We start from the raw sequence: 15,041 nt of genomic DNA, 5'->3' as shown, positions 1-15,041 counted from the left end.
GTTCCTTGTGGTACCTAGAGTCTCTAAAAGTAGAACGGGAGCCAGAGCCTTCAGCTATCAGGCTCCTCTCCTGTGGAACCAGGTTCCAGTTTGGGTTCAGGAGGCCAACACCTTTCCCACATTTAGGAGTAGGCTTAAGATTTTCCTTTTTTATAAAGCTTATAGTTAGGGCATAGCATTGACTCTTGTTAGGGAGTGAGGAGTTGCAGCGTACACCTAACCCGGCCCACCTGCTTCTCGTCATAGTTGTCAGATCTATCTATCATATAATCAATAATATAATGGAGGGAGGCAAGGCGATACAGCCCGATCCGGTTGGGGAGAGTTCTAGCCTGACCAGGCTCCTCTCTTTACCTCGTCTCTCCTAGTTATGCTGTAATAGTTTTAGACAGCTGGGGACTTCCTTTGACACACTGAGCTTCTCTCTCCTCTATCTTTCCATTTATGTGCATCAATGTCCCAGATAAGCTTGTTACTAACCTAGCTCTGGGGAGTCATTCCCGGAGTCCTTATGTTCTTTTTCGCCCAGCATGTTTCCTTGGATCAGGGAGGCTCCAAAATCATTGTAGAAGCTGTCGCCATGGTCCCGCTACACGTTCTGCGATGCCATGTTCATCCTGCTACGCTCTGCTGTGCCCTGCCACGTCCTGCTGTGCCTTGTAATGCCGCACAGTGCCCTGCTATGCCATGAACTACTACAAAGAACTACTACAAACTACAATTTTTTTGTGACTGTTATTGGCACTCTTCATTCTAACCCCAACCGGCCCGTCAGACACCGCCTACCAAGAGCCTGGGTCTGTCCGAGGTTTCTGCCTAAAAGGAAGTTTTTCCTCGCCACTGTCGCACTGTTGCTTGCTCTGGAGGACACTACTAGAACTGTTGGGTCTTTGTAAATTCTGGAGTGTAGTCTATACCTACTCTATCTGTAAAGTGTCTCAAGATAACTCTTGTTATAAATTGATACTATAAATAAATTTGAAATTGAAAAATTGTTGCATTGCCCCATGCACAGTGACTGGAGGAATTATTTACTTGAAAAAAATGCAGTTGAAGTTCCAAAGTCCTTCCTTATGGTTCTGTCCCTCCACCAGAGCTCAGCAAAGAAACAGTTTCTGAATTTCTTTTGTCTAACTTAGACTACTGATGTTCATGTTAGCTTCAGATATACTTTGGGATATCCTTATTCGTATACAACCAGGACAGAAAGAATGACATATACACATACACGATACACAGTACATATCATGTGGGAACCTGACTATTGTTGTATGACAGACTTTGTGAACCTTTAATAATAAAACTAAGATCCATCTTCCTTAAAAAAAAATATTGGCACTTGAAGTGAACCTTGAAGTCATTTTGTCAGTTTTTACTCCCAGTCTTATGTCAATGTAACACTCACGTGTCAAATGTGAGCAAACCTTCCTCAGCAACATGTCTAACTTTAACTAACCATTATATCTATGCTTGTTGTGTCTAGCTTATTAAAAAAGGTAATAACCTTCTTTTGTCCGGATTAATATAACCTAAAGCGTGCATCCTTCTACCAGTCACAAAGACACAGAGTAGCCACAACAGGGGAAAAAACCCAGACATTACCACAGTGTTAAAGACCCATTTCCATCAAGATGGCTTTCAATGCCTTCTCTGAAAGGAGCTCCCACCTGTTTGCATCTCTCTTGTTGTGGTTGTGTGCTGCCACACAGATAAGCAAAGATAACTTCAAGTACAGGAAAACGATCAGAGTCAACTACAATAGTTTCAACATAGCAAAGAAAGTTTCTGGGAACTGATTCAAATACTTTCTTCAGATCATAAGAAGGCCTATATGTATAGAGCAGTTTGGGTGAACTCACCAAAACACTTGCTGAGGTTTGTCTGTTTATCAATGAAGACTTTAGCAGAGATGACATTTCCAAAGGGCATAAACATCTGAAGCAGGTCCTGGTCTCCAAACTCCTGCGGCAGGTGGTAAATGAACAAGTTGGCACCTTCTGGACCTGCCAATCAGTTAGTTTCTTTTACTGATCATACAAAAATGAAACACACAACTCAATAAATTCAAACCGTAAACCGTGCATTTGGGATTGGTAAACGTTTGACAAGAGGAGGGTCTGTTCTTTAGCAGCCACAGTTATAATATAGTTAAGAGTTGTTTTGCTGAAATTTTCAGGTTTAACAAGTATAAACACAAGTCTGTAGCTCATCTAGATGTTGTAGCAGATGCTTTGGCTGTCTGATTATGACTGATCTTTCTTCGCTCTTAATTAACTAGTGTTCATTTTGGAAATGTTACATAATAAAAGCAATGTTAGGACATTTTGGGATTATGTCTACTCAAATGCTACAGAATTTCTAATTTGAAAGAGCTACAGAAAGTATTCATTTTGTATTTAAATAATAATGTCATAACAAAGATTTAACAGGATAAGTGTGAATCAGAAAAGGAAGTTTCATACTAAAATATGACCAAACACTTATCAAACACAGTGAATGTGAAAAAAATATTTTTTTGGTTTGATGAGCCACTGCATTACAAGGAGAAGAACTGTTGCACCTATTCATTTTGAAAGAGCAACGGTAGTTTCTTAAGACATCAATTACCACAAATATTTAAATGAAAATAAGTTAGAGTATTAAAATGAACACACAAACAAGGACAAGCCTGCTGTTACGGAGAACAACATGATTTTCTGAGGCCATATTAGAGAGAAGATGGTGACATCTTACCAGAGCTGCGACTGTCGCTGGCTGACGAGGCAGATTTAAAACAAGACAGAATCCTTAGCAGAATGTGAGATCAACACACAGCAAACGCACATCTCTACCAACCCGCCCACTACAGTACTTAAATCAAGTTAGGAGGCAATCATAGAGTATGCTTGCACATAGTTATACTTTCTTTTATTTAAAAAGGGAGCCTATGGCAAGCATATAGAACAGGTCACTTTATATGAAAATAGGCATATTAGGAAAAGTACTCTAAACTCCAACTAAGATTTTAGCCTGGAGTTATTGACGTTTTGTTTCCCTGAGTTTTTGGTCAATTTGATGAAGCATGCTCACTCAGAGTTATATAGTAAAAAGCCTCCTGCTCCAGTTATTTCATCTGCACTGCCCCATGTCATCTCTTTTTATTTTACTCTCTGTCCAGAGAACCCACCTTCTTTTTGGCTGCCTGCAGCTGAGACATTCTGCTGGGATAGCAAGCTCTGGTTGTACAGGCTGGGAAGGGTGGCAGCAGCATACTGCTGGATGCCTGAGTAGGCCTGGCTCAGTGCCTCCATGGTGTTTCCTGAGCCATTAGACAGGCCTCCAGAGCCAAGGCTGCCATTCAGTGCCGCCATGCCTGCATCACAGTTGGTGGTGAAAGAGTAAAATCTTGTCATTCAAACTGAAGTTCAATTAAAAATTGAAACTAGTCAGAGGAAAATACAGTTAGTACCAAGAGCCATTGTCAGAGCCACTGTTCATTCATATACAGACAAGGTGAACCAAGTCTTTGTCTGGAAAAAGTTAAACAATAATAATAAACTTTCTTTATTAAGCACTTTTCAAGATACTAAAGATGCTTTACATGACAACAAAAATTATAAAATAACATAAAATAGTGTAATACATAATAACTGGTATGTATTTTCAGTACATCAGTATTGAAATCAGTTCTCACAGCGTATACATTATTAAACATTCAGTGCCAGTAAGCAGCAGACATTGTAAAGAACAGTTAAATCAAATTCAATAGGAGCAATGGTAGTCCCCCTAAATCTAAGTATCTGAGCTAAAATAACATCTCTTACAACTATCAGGAGGTCACTGGTTCACTTTAAGCAATGAAACAAGCGTATAAAGAATGAGTATGTATTTCTTGCTGTTGTACTGGCAGCATAAAACTAAGTGAACACCAACGCCGATTAGATTATGATCAACCTTGTCTGCTCTGAAAATATTTAAGACAATGATTTACATCAAGCGTACTCAGTGGAAATATGCAGGTCCAGCTTTGGGTAAGTACCTGCCAGGGAGCCCATGTTGAGGCCAGCTCCAGCACCAGCAGCCAGAGACTGCAGGGCCCCCAGAGAAGCCATGGGGTTCACTGATGAGTTGCTGCTGGAGGTGGGGGAGGAGCCTGCTTGAGGAACATTTACTGTTAATGTTAATGTAAACACAACTGGGAAAATATTAAACAAAGCTGTTACAGTGCTACAGTCTGTGTTAGAGCTCAGCAATGTCATTATTTTCACTTATTTTGACCTCACAATTTGCAATTAATTATAGTGTGTCTATGTCTATTTAAGAAATCATTAAATAGGCAATCTGAAGAAAGTAAAATTTGGAGAATTAATATGTAAGTAATTGTTGTTAAATCTTGGCAGCTTTTCAAATAGTTTATTTACATCTTATATTGTTGATATTTAGGGGTAAATAACTGCACAGATAGCAGAGTAGGATCTGTTAGGATCTGTGGACTCACAAGGATGTCACTAGGGGTGTCACGTTTCTCCAAATCCATGATTCGATTTGACTTTCAATTTTAAGGCCCCAATTTGATTTGATTTCAACTTTTTTTTTTTCAACAGTTACAGCAATGGCACAATAAAAGCCAATAGATGTCAGTGGTGTATTTTACAACAAAAGTTTGCGTTTTTCAAGTGAAATTGCAAGCCCATGTTGGACATTTCACAAATTCCAACGTAACAACGTTAACGTTACACATAAGTTGTTCAACTATACAATAGCACGCACAACAACAGGGTAAATACAGTGTGTGTCCGGTATGTTAACGTAACACATGAGCAGTTATTCAACTACACAATAGCACACAACAACAGAACAACTACCAGGGCGTGGAGATGTAACTGCACTGTTGACAAGCCTCTCCTGGCAGCACGTTGTTCAAGCACCCATCTGTGGACCCGCTCCTCCAGCTCTGCCCATCTTGCTTTCAGCCAGCCATTAGCTTTCTTTGTTTTCTTCATTGTAATAAGAGTAACCCTTAGGCCATTCCCTCACAAGTTTCTCACTCACTCCAAATTTTCTTTCTTCAGCTCCATTACCGTTTTCAGCTGCATATTTTACTACCTGCAGTTTGTAATCTGCAGAGTGGGATTTTTTTCGGGGGGGCATTTTGTTTGTGTTCAGACTTTCTCAGTCTCAGAGCTGCATATAGTTGTCACAAGCCTAGAGCACCCTCTTGCGGCTGTAAACGGTAATGTTTTCAGCATGAATTAACCATTTAAAACATTTTGAGTTATATATAAAGTATTTATAAAAAAATATATATGAAAAGAAAGTGTGACTTATAGTCCGGAAAAGGGCGAGGGAGCTGCAGTGGTTACTTTGGAATGGCAAAAACTATACTATAAAAAAGTAATTCATACATGTGTTTTTTCAATATAACAATTTTACTGCAGTCAGTTAGTGAGGTATTTGTTTTAGTGGGCGAACATTGGTAGCGGTAAGGTTCCACCCGGCTGCAAAATGTAGGCGCTGCACAAGTGAGTACATAGTGTACACAGTTTACTACATGTAGGTATCCGAATTAAGAAACACTGCTCTGTGTCTTTAGCTGCATAATACCAGCCGGTAAGCTGAGCCTTGTCTCTTGTTTTAACCGTAGACATGCACAAGTAGAGAGGAGGAGAGAGAATGGAGAGAAAAAAGGGAAGTGCAGATCCTGCTTTTGATTTTGATAGTTAAAATCAAAAGCTCAGTTCGATCAATTCGATTTGAACCATAATCGTGACACCCCTAAATTACTATACCACTAAGCCCTACTGCTTGTACCTTCCCTATAAAACAGCACTGTAGAAGTAATTTTTTACCTGAGCTTGTTAGTGCACTTAGTGGGCTACTAGATGTTGTCATGGCGCTGGAGCCTGTGGGCGTGACCTGTGTGGCAGTTGCAGCTGCTGCTAAAGCAGCCAGGTTCTGCATGGCATTAAGACCTGACAGACACACACACGGTTAAGTTCAATACTCCACCCACCCCTTGATCTGACCACGATTGTAAATAGAAACAATATATAAGGACGTGTCTCTCGTGAAGCTGAACAGGTTTGAGACCGGACATTAAAAAACTTCCTGAGCATTCAGAGGGATGACATGAGCCTCTTTCAAACATAGAAGCCAAAAGTGAGTTGACTATTTAGCCAACAATATGTATATTTACATATTCAAATCTAATTTCAACATGACCGCATGATATTATACAATGTCTGTTAAAGCATGTGTGTGAGTGTGTACCTGAAACAGGGTGCAGGTTGTTGAATGCGTTACCCGTGGAGGCTGACTGCTGCAGCAACTGTAAGTAGAGCTAAAGACAGGTGATATAAAAAAACAATATGATAAAGTGGAACTGACAGGAAAGTCTGAAATGGGGAATTGTTTTGTCAACAGTTTACTCATTACGTTTTGCATAAACATAACACACTCACTGCTAGGTATTGTGGCCCAAGGCTGTTGATCCCAGTGAGATTTCCCCACATGGAAGCAGCACTGAGTTGCTGCATTTGCTGCTGCAGTTGTTGGGCCATGCGTTTCTGCTCCTTGTCCTTCTGAGTGTCTGCAAACTTCACCACAATAGGTGATGAACAGCCCTACACACGGACAAAGGAAATGTTTTGGATTGTGGCAGCTTGAAAACATATTTCACATTTCTGCTGCACAGAAAGATGTTTGGGAAAACAATTATATAACATAATCCAACAACTTCCGCAGACTAAACTAGTAATAGCAGACAGAACATCATCTTTTTTATGTTCTGGATTTTTATTTTCAAATAATTGAGATTTGAAAAAGCTCTGCTGCTTTGAATGCTTTTTTGTAATATTGAACACTGGAGAAACAATAATCTAGGGCTGAATGATTTTTGAAAATAATCTAATTGCGATTTTTTTCCACCAATCTTGCGATTGTAATATGAGATCATTTTTTTAAGCAATTTGCTTAATGTGTATTCAACAAAGACAAGCAATAAATCATTATATAGTATAAACAACACAATACTAGATAGATTAAAAAATGTTATGATGAAATTAGGTGATTCATGAATTTATATAAATGACATCTTTAATTTAACTACTTCAATCAAAGTAGTATAATGAGCACTGACCAAGCCTGGTGTAAACATGCATGTGAAAGTCAAAAACAAATCACAAACTAAAGTGCAGATTGCAGAAATATAAAAACAAATATTTGGCTTCACCACAATTAGTAGTATTTACATTATTTCCTGTAATAAACATATGTTAACATGTGGATTGCAAAACCAGGCCTGCTGTGTTGAGGAGTAAACCTCTATATATAGTAAGTTCAAAGACAGTGTTTAAGAGCGCCCAAAACATCCGGGCGCCCTAAACACTGTCTTTGAACTTTCTATACAGTTAAATATGTAAAAATTACTGCTGTCAAATGATTTAAATATTTAGTCGCGATTAATCACATTAATTTCATAGTTAACTTTGAATTAGTTGCAATTAATCACGCATTTTTATCTTTTCTAAATGTAGCTAAATTTGTTTTTGTCGCTTTATTTTTTCTCATTTTAAAGCTCTTATCAACATAGAAAAGTGGATAGGCTGGCTTCGTGCAAATTATTTTTATTGAAAACCAACATTGGCATATAGCCTACTGTAGTGTTAAATTTTACATATAACATTCTCCCTTGGAGCAGTCATTCACACTTATAGCAAATAATCTCTCATACAATGTAACTCTGTCCATCAATAAAAGGGTAAAACAAAATCTTTGATGAGGGGGCGGAGAATTCAAATCAGCTGTGTGCTTGACCATCAAGTGTATTTCAGACTGGATGTTCTGCAATGAGAGCTCAGTTCACAACAACAAAACACATAGATCACTTTGGTCTTGTAAATGGAATCATTTGGCACACATTTCTTCCACTCGCCATCCACTCAAAATGTAACGTTACTACCCTTTGCCCGGCTCGCAAGCCCAAACAAGTGTGTTTGCCTGTTGTTTTGTTTCCGGTCTAGCTAGATTTGGTGTGGTGTTGTAGTTTTACTGTTGTTAACATGCTGTTGTTGCAACGGCATGAGAAAAAACGACAAAGTTTGCTAGGCCACAATGCACATGGGAGAGGGCGACTTCACTGAATTAAGGAGAAGATGACCGGGGCCATGTATAAGAAGATTTTGGGGAACAACCTCCTTCCCTCAGTTAGAGCAATGAAGACGGGTCGAGGCTGATTCTTACAACATGACAATGACCCAAAGCACACAGCCAGGATAACCAAGGAGTGGCTCTGTAAGAAGCATATCAAGGTTCCGGCGAGGCCTAGCCAGTCTCCAGACCTAATCCCAACAGAGAATCTTTGGAGGAAGCTCAAACTCAGTGCTCATCCCTTCTGCAGTGTGTGCAAACCTGGTGAAAAACTACAGGAAACGTTTGACTTCTGTAATTGCAAACAAAGGCTACTGTACCGAATATTAACATTGATTTTCTCAGGTGTTCAAATACTTATTTGCAGCTGTATCATACAAATAAATAGTCAAAAAATCTTACATTTTGATTTCTGGATTTCTTTTTTTAGATTATGTCTCTCACAGTGGACATGCACCTACGATGACAATTTCAGACCCTTGCATGATTTCTAAGTGGGAGAACTTGCAAAATAGCAGGGCGTTCAAGTACTTATTTTCCTCACTGTGTATACACACACACACACACACACACACACACACAAGCTGCCCCCAGGCCCTTTCCCCCAGCGTCAATTGTGCACTTGCTCAGAGAGGATCGTTACATTAGCGATAGCATGCTGCTGGTGGTCTTGCTGTGCCATTAGCTGTACTAATAAAACAGTTGAAACACCATGGCCCTGTTGAAACACCGCTGCCCTGTTGAAACACCGTGGCCAACATATCGCAATATTATTGCAATACGAATAATCGTTCAACCCTACTATTATCCACCAGTTTTCAAATCAGGGTCACAATTTAAAAAAATACACTTTTGTTTTTAGTGTGAAGTTCACCTCCATGGTCTGGGTCTGGTGCATGGACTTGATGGCTGACTGGGCCATTTGTCTAGCTGTGAATGTCACAAATGCACAACCTGAAAGAGAGAAACAATGTAACATGACTCATCACAAGATTCTATTTTGTCAACCTCCCAGTGCCTTTATCCAACAGTGTCGTTCAACTGTGCTTGTTCCGGTTTTAGTTTAAGGCTGTTGTTTACTGTGGACTTTTACTACTCTTAAACTTTTTTATAGTTGGACTCTTTTTTCCCAGCTATCAGCTGAGACACAAACCTGGCCCATAATAGTGATGTTGGAACGAATATAATTTGAATAGCAAAAAAATGTATTCTAGGTGAATAATGAAATTACTATTCGAATGTGATTTTACTATAAATACAGTATGGCTATCCTAACTACTCAACGTCAATGCCTTACCCCAAACAATTGGGCTGCTTTGTAAGATGGGACCTGCCAAGAAGTTGCGTGGGATCCATAATAATGCACATGGGAGTAACATGCTGCGACTGGAAATTGGAAGAATCAACATCCACTGAGCCAATACGTTTATGTTATCATTAGTTAGCTTGTTCTTGTTTCCTAACTAACGTGCAACTTATAGGAGCTTAGCTGGGAGCTTCATGGAGACAGTTAAAGTTTATGTTAGCTGCCTTACAGCTGTCAGAGTTAGCGTTGACTTCATATAATACCTTTTAATAGCTGTATTCTCAGTAACGTGACAATCTGCAAGAAAAATAGTTGTCTTTTATAACCGCTCCAGTCCTACTCACACCAAGAGTTACAAGCATGCCCAAGGTCTGTGTTACTGCAGCACAGTGGGCTTACATTTAGATTATGGGGCCTGCCCTCCCTCCATGCTGACAGTGCCTGTCATCAGGTGGACATTTTGCTCTGGGCATGAAGAAAGGGTATATCCGATAAATACAATGCAGCATTTTTTTCTTTCTTTTTTCTCTTCTTCTTCTTTTTTTTTAATTCTTTTTTTAAAGCACACAGTAATAATTTGGAAGCAAGGGTCAACAAGGACAGAGGGTTTGTGACTATGACCCATTTAACATTGTCATATTGTTTTTTTACATTGACATGTGATCCTTTGTTATTTAACAACAACTCAATTATAGCCACTCAAGTCTGGTGTACACTATTAACATAGATTTGACATGACTGGGCTGCTACCACTTTCACTTTTCCAAGTAATTTTTGCCTTCAAATGGTCTTTTTTCATTCTATTCTTCTTTCTAGTTTTATGTACCTAATTATTTATTTATTTTACTTTCACTTTTCATCTGTATTGCTGTCCTTCTGTTGCTGTAACAAGCACATAAGTTATCTCAGGACACTTTAGGATTAGAGTAGGTCTACACAATATAATTTATAGAGACCCAATAATTACCCTACACACTTGCCTTTGCGAGTGTAAGAACAGAATATGCCTTACCCCGGCTGAGTCCATCAGGGCCTCGAAGTATCCGGCACTCCTCTATCTGTCCGTATGGTGAGAACATCAGTCGGATGTCATTCTCGTTACACTTTTTGGAGATCATTCCAATAAACAGCTTCCTGTCCTCCACTGCTGTATTCAACAAACCACAACATCAAACACACCTGCTCTGTGTCAAGGTAAATGGTGCAATCTAACATCAACATACACATATTATTAATTGTGGCTCTTTTTCAACTTATGTTACCCTTCAATGTTCATATAGGCACATCACTATTGTTTTTACATGACTTGTGAAATTGTGAACCTATACTTACAACAAGGCCCTTTACTTGTTTTCTCAGCAGTATGAATATATTTACAGTCATGCCCACAAGATAGCGGATCATTTGGATAATAGAGCTCATTAGAATGGATACATTTGAAAAGGCCAGTCTTTCCCACTTGTCCAACAGCCTCTGTCCCATTCAGATTACCACATTGGCCTGCTGTCAGTTACTCAATTGTGGATTGAACAAGGAAATGATCTCAATTCAATGAAATACTGGCTGGTGCAGACAACCTGTGGTGGTACAAAAACATCAGGGATAGTGACTTAAGCCTATTGTGCGTAGTTTCTGTCACCCCCATGAGGAATTCTAAGTAATGACAATTTTGTTGGTGCATCCACATGACGCAAGCCTTTTGCGATTGCTCTTCACCCTCACTCCTCCTTCACGCAGTTGCTAGTAGCCAAGGAGCATAGGGAGGATTAAAAAAACTCTTCGAAGAATTATCTTTACTTGAGTTTCTGCATGTGAAAGTAAGGACAACACCAATTTCTGAACACAGCCATACTGAGAAATACAGAGAGAGTTGTGTGGAGCTGATAGTCTTAATTAACTTTGTTAATAAAAATAAAAAAAATAATTATGTTGTTGCTAAAATACGTTGAGCTGCTTTCCCATCCACAGCCGGACATTTTGTAGCTTCTGTCGGTACTGCCTGCCTGCTTCTCCAAACTGGGGGCTTGCCGACCGCCGCCTACTGTAGCTAACATTAACTATGGAGATGTAGCTCATACAATCCCAATTCAACGGATCTGGGGCCTCATTTATTGAAATATGTGCGTCAAATTTGCGTCAAATGTGGCGTAGGGACAAAACATAGGTTTGCGTACGCATGGAAATATTCTGATTTAAAAAACCGTGCGTACGCACGTCCTACACTGGTTTCACTTCATAAATCACAATCTACTCTAAATATGGCGCAGCTGTTAGTTAGTTAAATAGTTGGAAATAGTCACGCCCCTGATTAGAGGTGAAAATGAGGAAAAAATGTTGGGATGGGACGGTGTGGGCATTACAAATGCCAAAAAAAACTGTAGAGTGGCAACATGCTTCAGGCACAGTTAATGCCGCAACCTTAGAAGGTCAGACAGTGGCAGAAATTAAAAATAAATTGTCCGATATTAAAGTTGATATAATAAAGCGCCTAGCAACTACATCAAGAAGGTGTTGTCACGGGACACTGGAGCCGACCCCTCTTAAAGTGGGACTGGCACAGCGTGCTCCTCTCTGTAACGTGGGACTAAAACAGCACAGATCTCCAGCAGGATAGCTTGAGGAAGTCAGAATTTGTCCTTGTTTGCTAGCAAGTCTTCTTGCTATCTGAAGATTCGGTACCTCTGAATTCTTCCATCTGCCAGTCTTCTTGCTGTTTGAAGGTTGGGTCCACATTCCACATTTTCCAACAGTGCAAAATCAGCCATTGTGCGTCATAATGCATTGTGATGGCATGCCTTTTTAAACCCATCTACTTGATTGTATCTAAAAAGCTAGACGTGTAGGAATTAATCTAATTGTAAGTGACAAATAGTTCTGTTCATGGAGCATGTAGATCTATAATTAATAAAATTGTATTTCTATTGCACCTTTCAAAATTGTTAAAAACATGCTTTCCAATAAAAACAAACATTTAAAACAAAAATAAAACAATCTAAAGCCATACAAATAAACACTGTCTAAAACACTATAATACGGTATATAATGCCTATATTAAAACTATCTGCTCCACCACACGGAGGCCTTGAAAAAAACATCAGTGTAAACATTATTTGTCCTGTTTACTGTATTATTTATTGAAAGAGAATACAAATGAAAATGCTAGAAAATTCTTACCATTGTTTTTCTCACTGTCAGCTGGCTTCATCTGGATTGGGTGGTGCATCTGAACAAGGCAACAAATAACACCTTAACATTCATAATGTTGAAAAGTGCACATCTGTATTGTTGATTTTTTTAGTAATATTGGCAGAGATTCCACAACTGTGGTAATAGTTTCATAAATTTAAATCATGATTGGGGTATAGAGTCATAGTAGAAGTGGGCCACTTATGATACTGTTGTATGCAGGCTTTCTACCAATTACTAATTTGGGTATTTTGAGTTAAAAAAAAAAATTACATCAGTGCTTTCAAAACATGAAAGCTATAGCCAGTAGCAAATTATAGTAACTAGTTCTCTTTATAATTGGATGTTAAGACTTAATACGGTTTTGTGTTTGTCATTTAATGCATAAAATATCCTGGGCCATCGGTAGGGCTTTATAGTTTTGGTCAAAAAGAGAATGTCAACTTAATAGCCTACGATCCTTTCTTCTATTCTTTAAACCTCGTTTGAAGGTGAAATGAAATGAAAGGAGCAATTAAATTATCCAGTGTATCTAGTGTGGCAGAAAAAGCTTCTCCTGTTCAAATACTTAACCACTCAGTATGGGATCAAAATATTTACCAAGCAGGAGTTAGAACAGTAACCAAGTAGATAAAGAGCAAGTCCTCTAACCACTGTTAACCATAACCATAATGAGAACAAAGATTGTCTTGACATGTGTCAATTAGCCTAATTGTGGAGGATAATCAACCTCACTGTCCCTGAGCCTCAGTACACATGACAAGTGGCTTTGAAGAAACACATATTTGTAAAACGCAGATACTCTGCCAAAGAGTGGCATGAAGCTCACTTTAGATTTTTATTTGGAGGATTTCTAAACTAGAAGAAATTCTCTATCATTACTTAAATGAAAAATTGCCACCGTTAAGCCAATTTGCATCAAATCTGACATACTGAATTACAGCTCATTCTGGATGCGCCTATTTCATCTCAAGCAATGTAGAGCTTATGTGCATGCTGAGTCCTGACAAGGTCTCAGGGAATGTTTCAACATCTTTTGTCTCGCTAAGTCAAAAAACCATGGACAGAACAAAAAGTGGGTTTTGCACATTTTGCAAATTTGTGAAAATTAAAATTAACATTGCATATGTCAGATAATGCAGCTTCAGACAAGGAATGTGTGGATAATGTGGTTTTAATACCAGGTTAAAACAACGCTCAAAGCTTTATATAGGACAGATTAAAGAGGGTGCCACCTACCCCTGGCAGAATCTTCATGTTGTGCAATGCATTCTGTGCTTCCAGGGCTGATTTGCGAGTATAGTACGTTACAAAACAGCAGCCTGCCGGGGAATGAAAAAGACATCTGTGTCACACACCTGACTCAGTGGATGACCACTAGATGTGGTCTGTAAAGCTCATACATCTGCTATGTGGTGGGTAGGTTAACTATGAGGTCCTCATTAACACCAATAACTTTTAATTAAAAAAAGAGAGAATATGTTTAATATTTTTTTCTTTCCTCAAAGAACAACTGAACATAAAAAACATAAGCCAAAACATTTTCTGAGTTGAATACAGGGGTTCCTTAAGAAAAGGCAACAGGAAGAGTTTGGGAAGTTGTTTTCCATTGCAAGTTCTTGACACACTGATAATGTCATATTAACACTAGTCCACCTAGTTTCTTTGTCGCTGCCAAATATTTTTTTTTAATAAAAGAGAAACTGCAACATAGCTCAATTATATACCGCACTGCAAATGTACAGGTTACATTTTCAGTTAAATCTGTAGTAGTCTAAGACTTCTACAAATTTAAATGAAATACTTGTGTGTGCGCACAATAATATGTGTTATAATACGTTATACACTACTGGCTGACCTTTGCTCTGTGGGGGATTCTGGCTGCGGTCTCGGAGAACATTTATCTCATAGACCGCTCCATAAGGTTCAAACAGCTCACGAAGCTGCTCTTCAGACCAGGACCGTGGAATCTGTCCCACGAACATCTTAATGGCATCAACATCTGGTTGATCAGGGTGGTCCAAAGAACCATTCATCTTCTTCCCACTACAAAGGCAAATAACAGAACATTGGATGAAGGCTATAAAAAAAAACTCTTTATTTCAAAAAACCTTTAACACTCACACGTATATATATATACATATATATATACATATATACATATATATATATACATATATACACATATATATATATATATATATATACATATATATATATATATATATATGTATGTGTATATATATATATATATATATGTGTGTGTATGTATGTATGTGTATATATATATATATATATACATACATACATACATACATATACACATATATACATACATACATACATATACATACATACACTCACCGGCCACTTTATTAGGTACACCTGTCCAACTGCTCGTTAACACTTAATTTCTAAGCAG

At 38.5% G+C, this 15,041-nt stretch overlaps 1 protein-coding gene across 17 annotated transcripts in view; it reads right to left on the bottom strand.

The window, feature by feature from the left end:
* Positions 1 to 15,041, bottom strand: part of celf1 (cugbp, Elav-like family member 1) — a 64,398-nt gene that overhangs the window by 11,849 nt on the left and 37,508 nt on the right. For 4 of the 17 annotated variants that reach the window (XR_004657106.1, XM_034875112.1, XM_034876122.1 and 1 more), the window contains 12 exons: positions 14,478 to 14,665; positions 13,859 to 13,941; positions 12,608 to 12,656; positions 10,446 to 10,580; positions 9,002 to 9,081; positions 6,441 to 6,602; positions 6,250 to 6,319; positions 5,829 to 5,951; positions 4,019 to 4,135; positions 3,167 to 3,352; positions 2,734 to 2,754; positions 1,860 to 2,003 (listed from right to left, as the gene is read on the bottom strand). Coding sequence is in view for 16 of the 17 variants with exons in the window: in XM_034875112.1 (XP_034731003.1) it covers positions 1,860 to 2,003; positions 2,734 to 2,754; positions 3,167 to 3,352; positions 4,019 to 4,135; positions 5,829 to 5,951; positions 6,250 to 6,319; positions 6,441 to 6,602; positions 9,002 to 9,081; positions 10,446 to 10,580; positions 12,608 to 12,656; positions 13,859 to 13,941; positions 14,478 to 14,665 (1,358 nt within the window). In the remaining variant the exon portion in view is untranslated. The remainder of the gene's footprint in view (positions 1 to 1,859; positions 2,004 to 2,733; positions 2,755 to 3,166; positions 3,353 to 4,018; positions 4,136 to 5,828; positions 5,952 to 6,249; positions 6,320 to 6,440; positions 6,603 to 9,001; positions 9,082 to 10,445; positions 10,581 to 12,607; positions 12,657 to 13,858; positions 13,942 to 14,477; positions 14,666 to 15,041) is intronic. The other 13 variants (XM_034875402.1, XM_034875778.1, XM_034875483.1 and 10 more) reach the window with 8 other exon arrangements.

Source organism: Etheostoma cragini, chromosome 1, assembly GCF_013103735.1.
Source record: "Etheostoma cragini isolate CJK2018 chromosome 1, CSU_Ecrag_1.0, whole genome shotgun sequence".
Taxonomy (NCBI): domain Eukaryota; kingdom Metazoa; phylum Chordata; class Actinopteri; order Perciformes; family Percidae; genus Etheostoma; species Etheostoma cragini.
The sequence above is the reverse complement of the archived record's forward strand: the minus strand, read 5'-3'. Positions and strand labels throughout refer to the sequence as shown.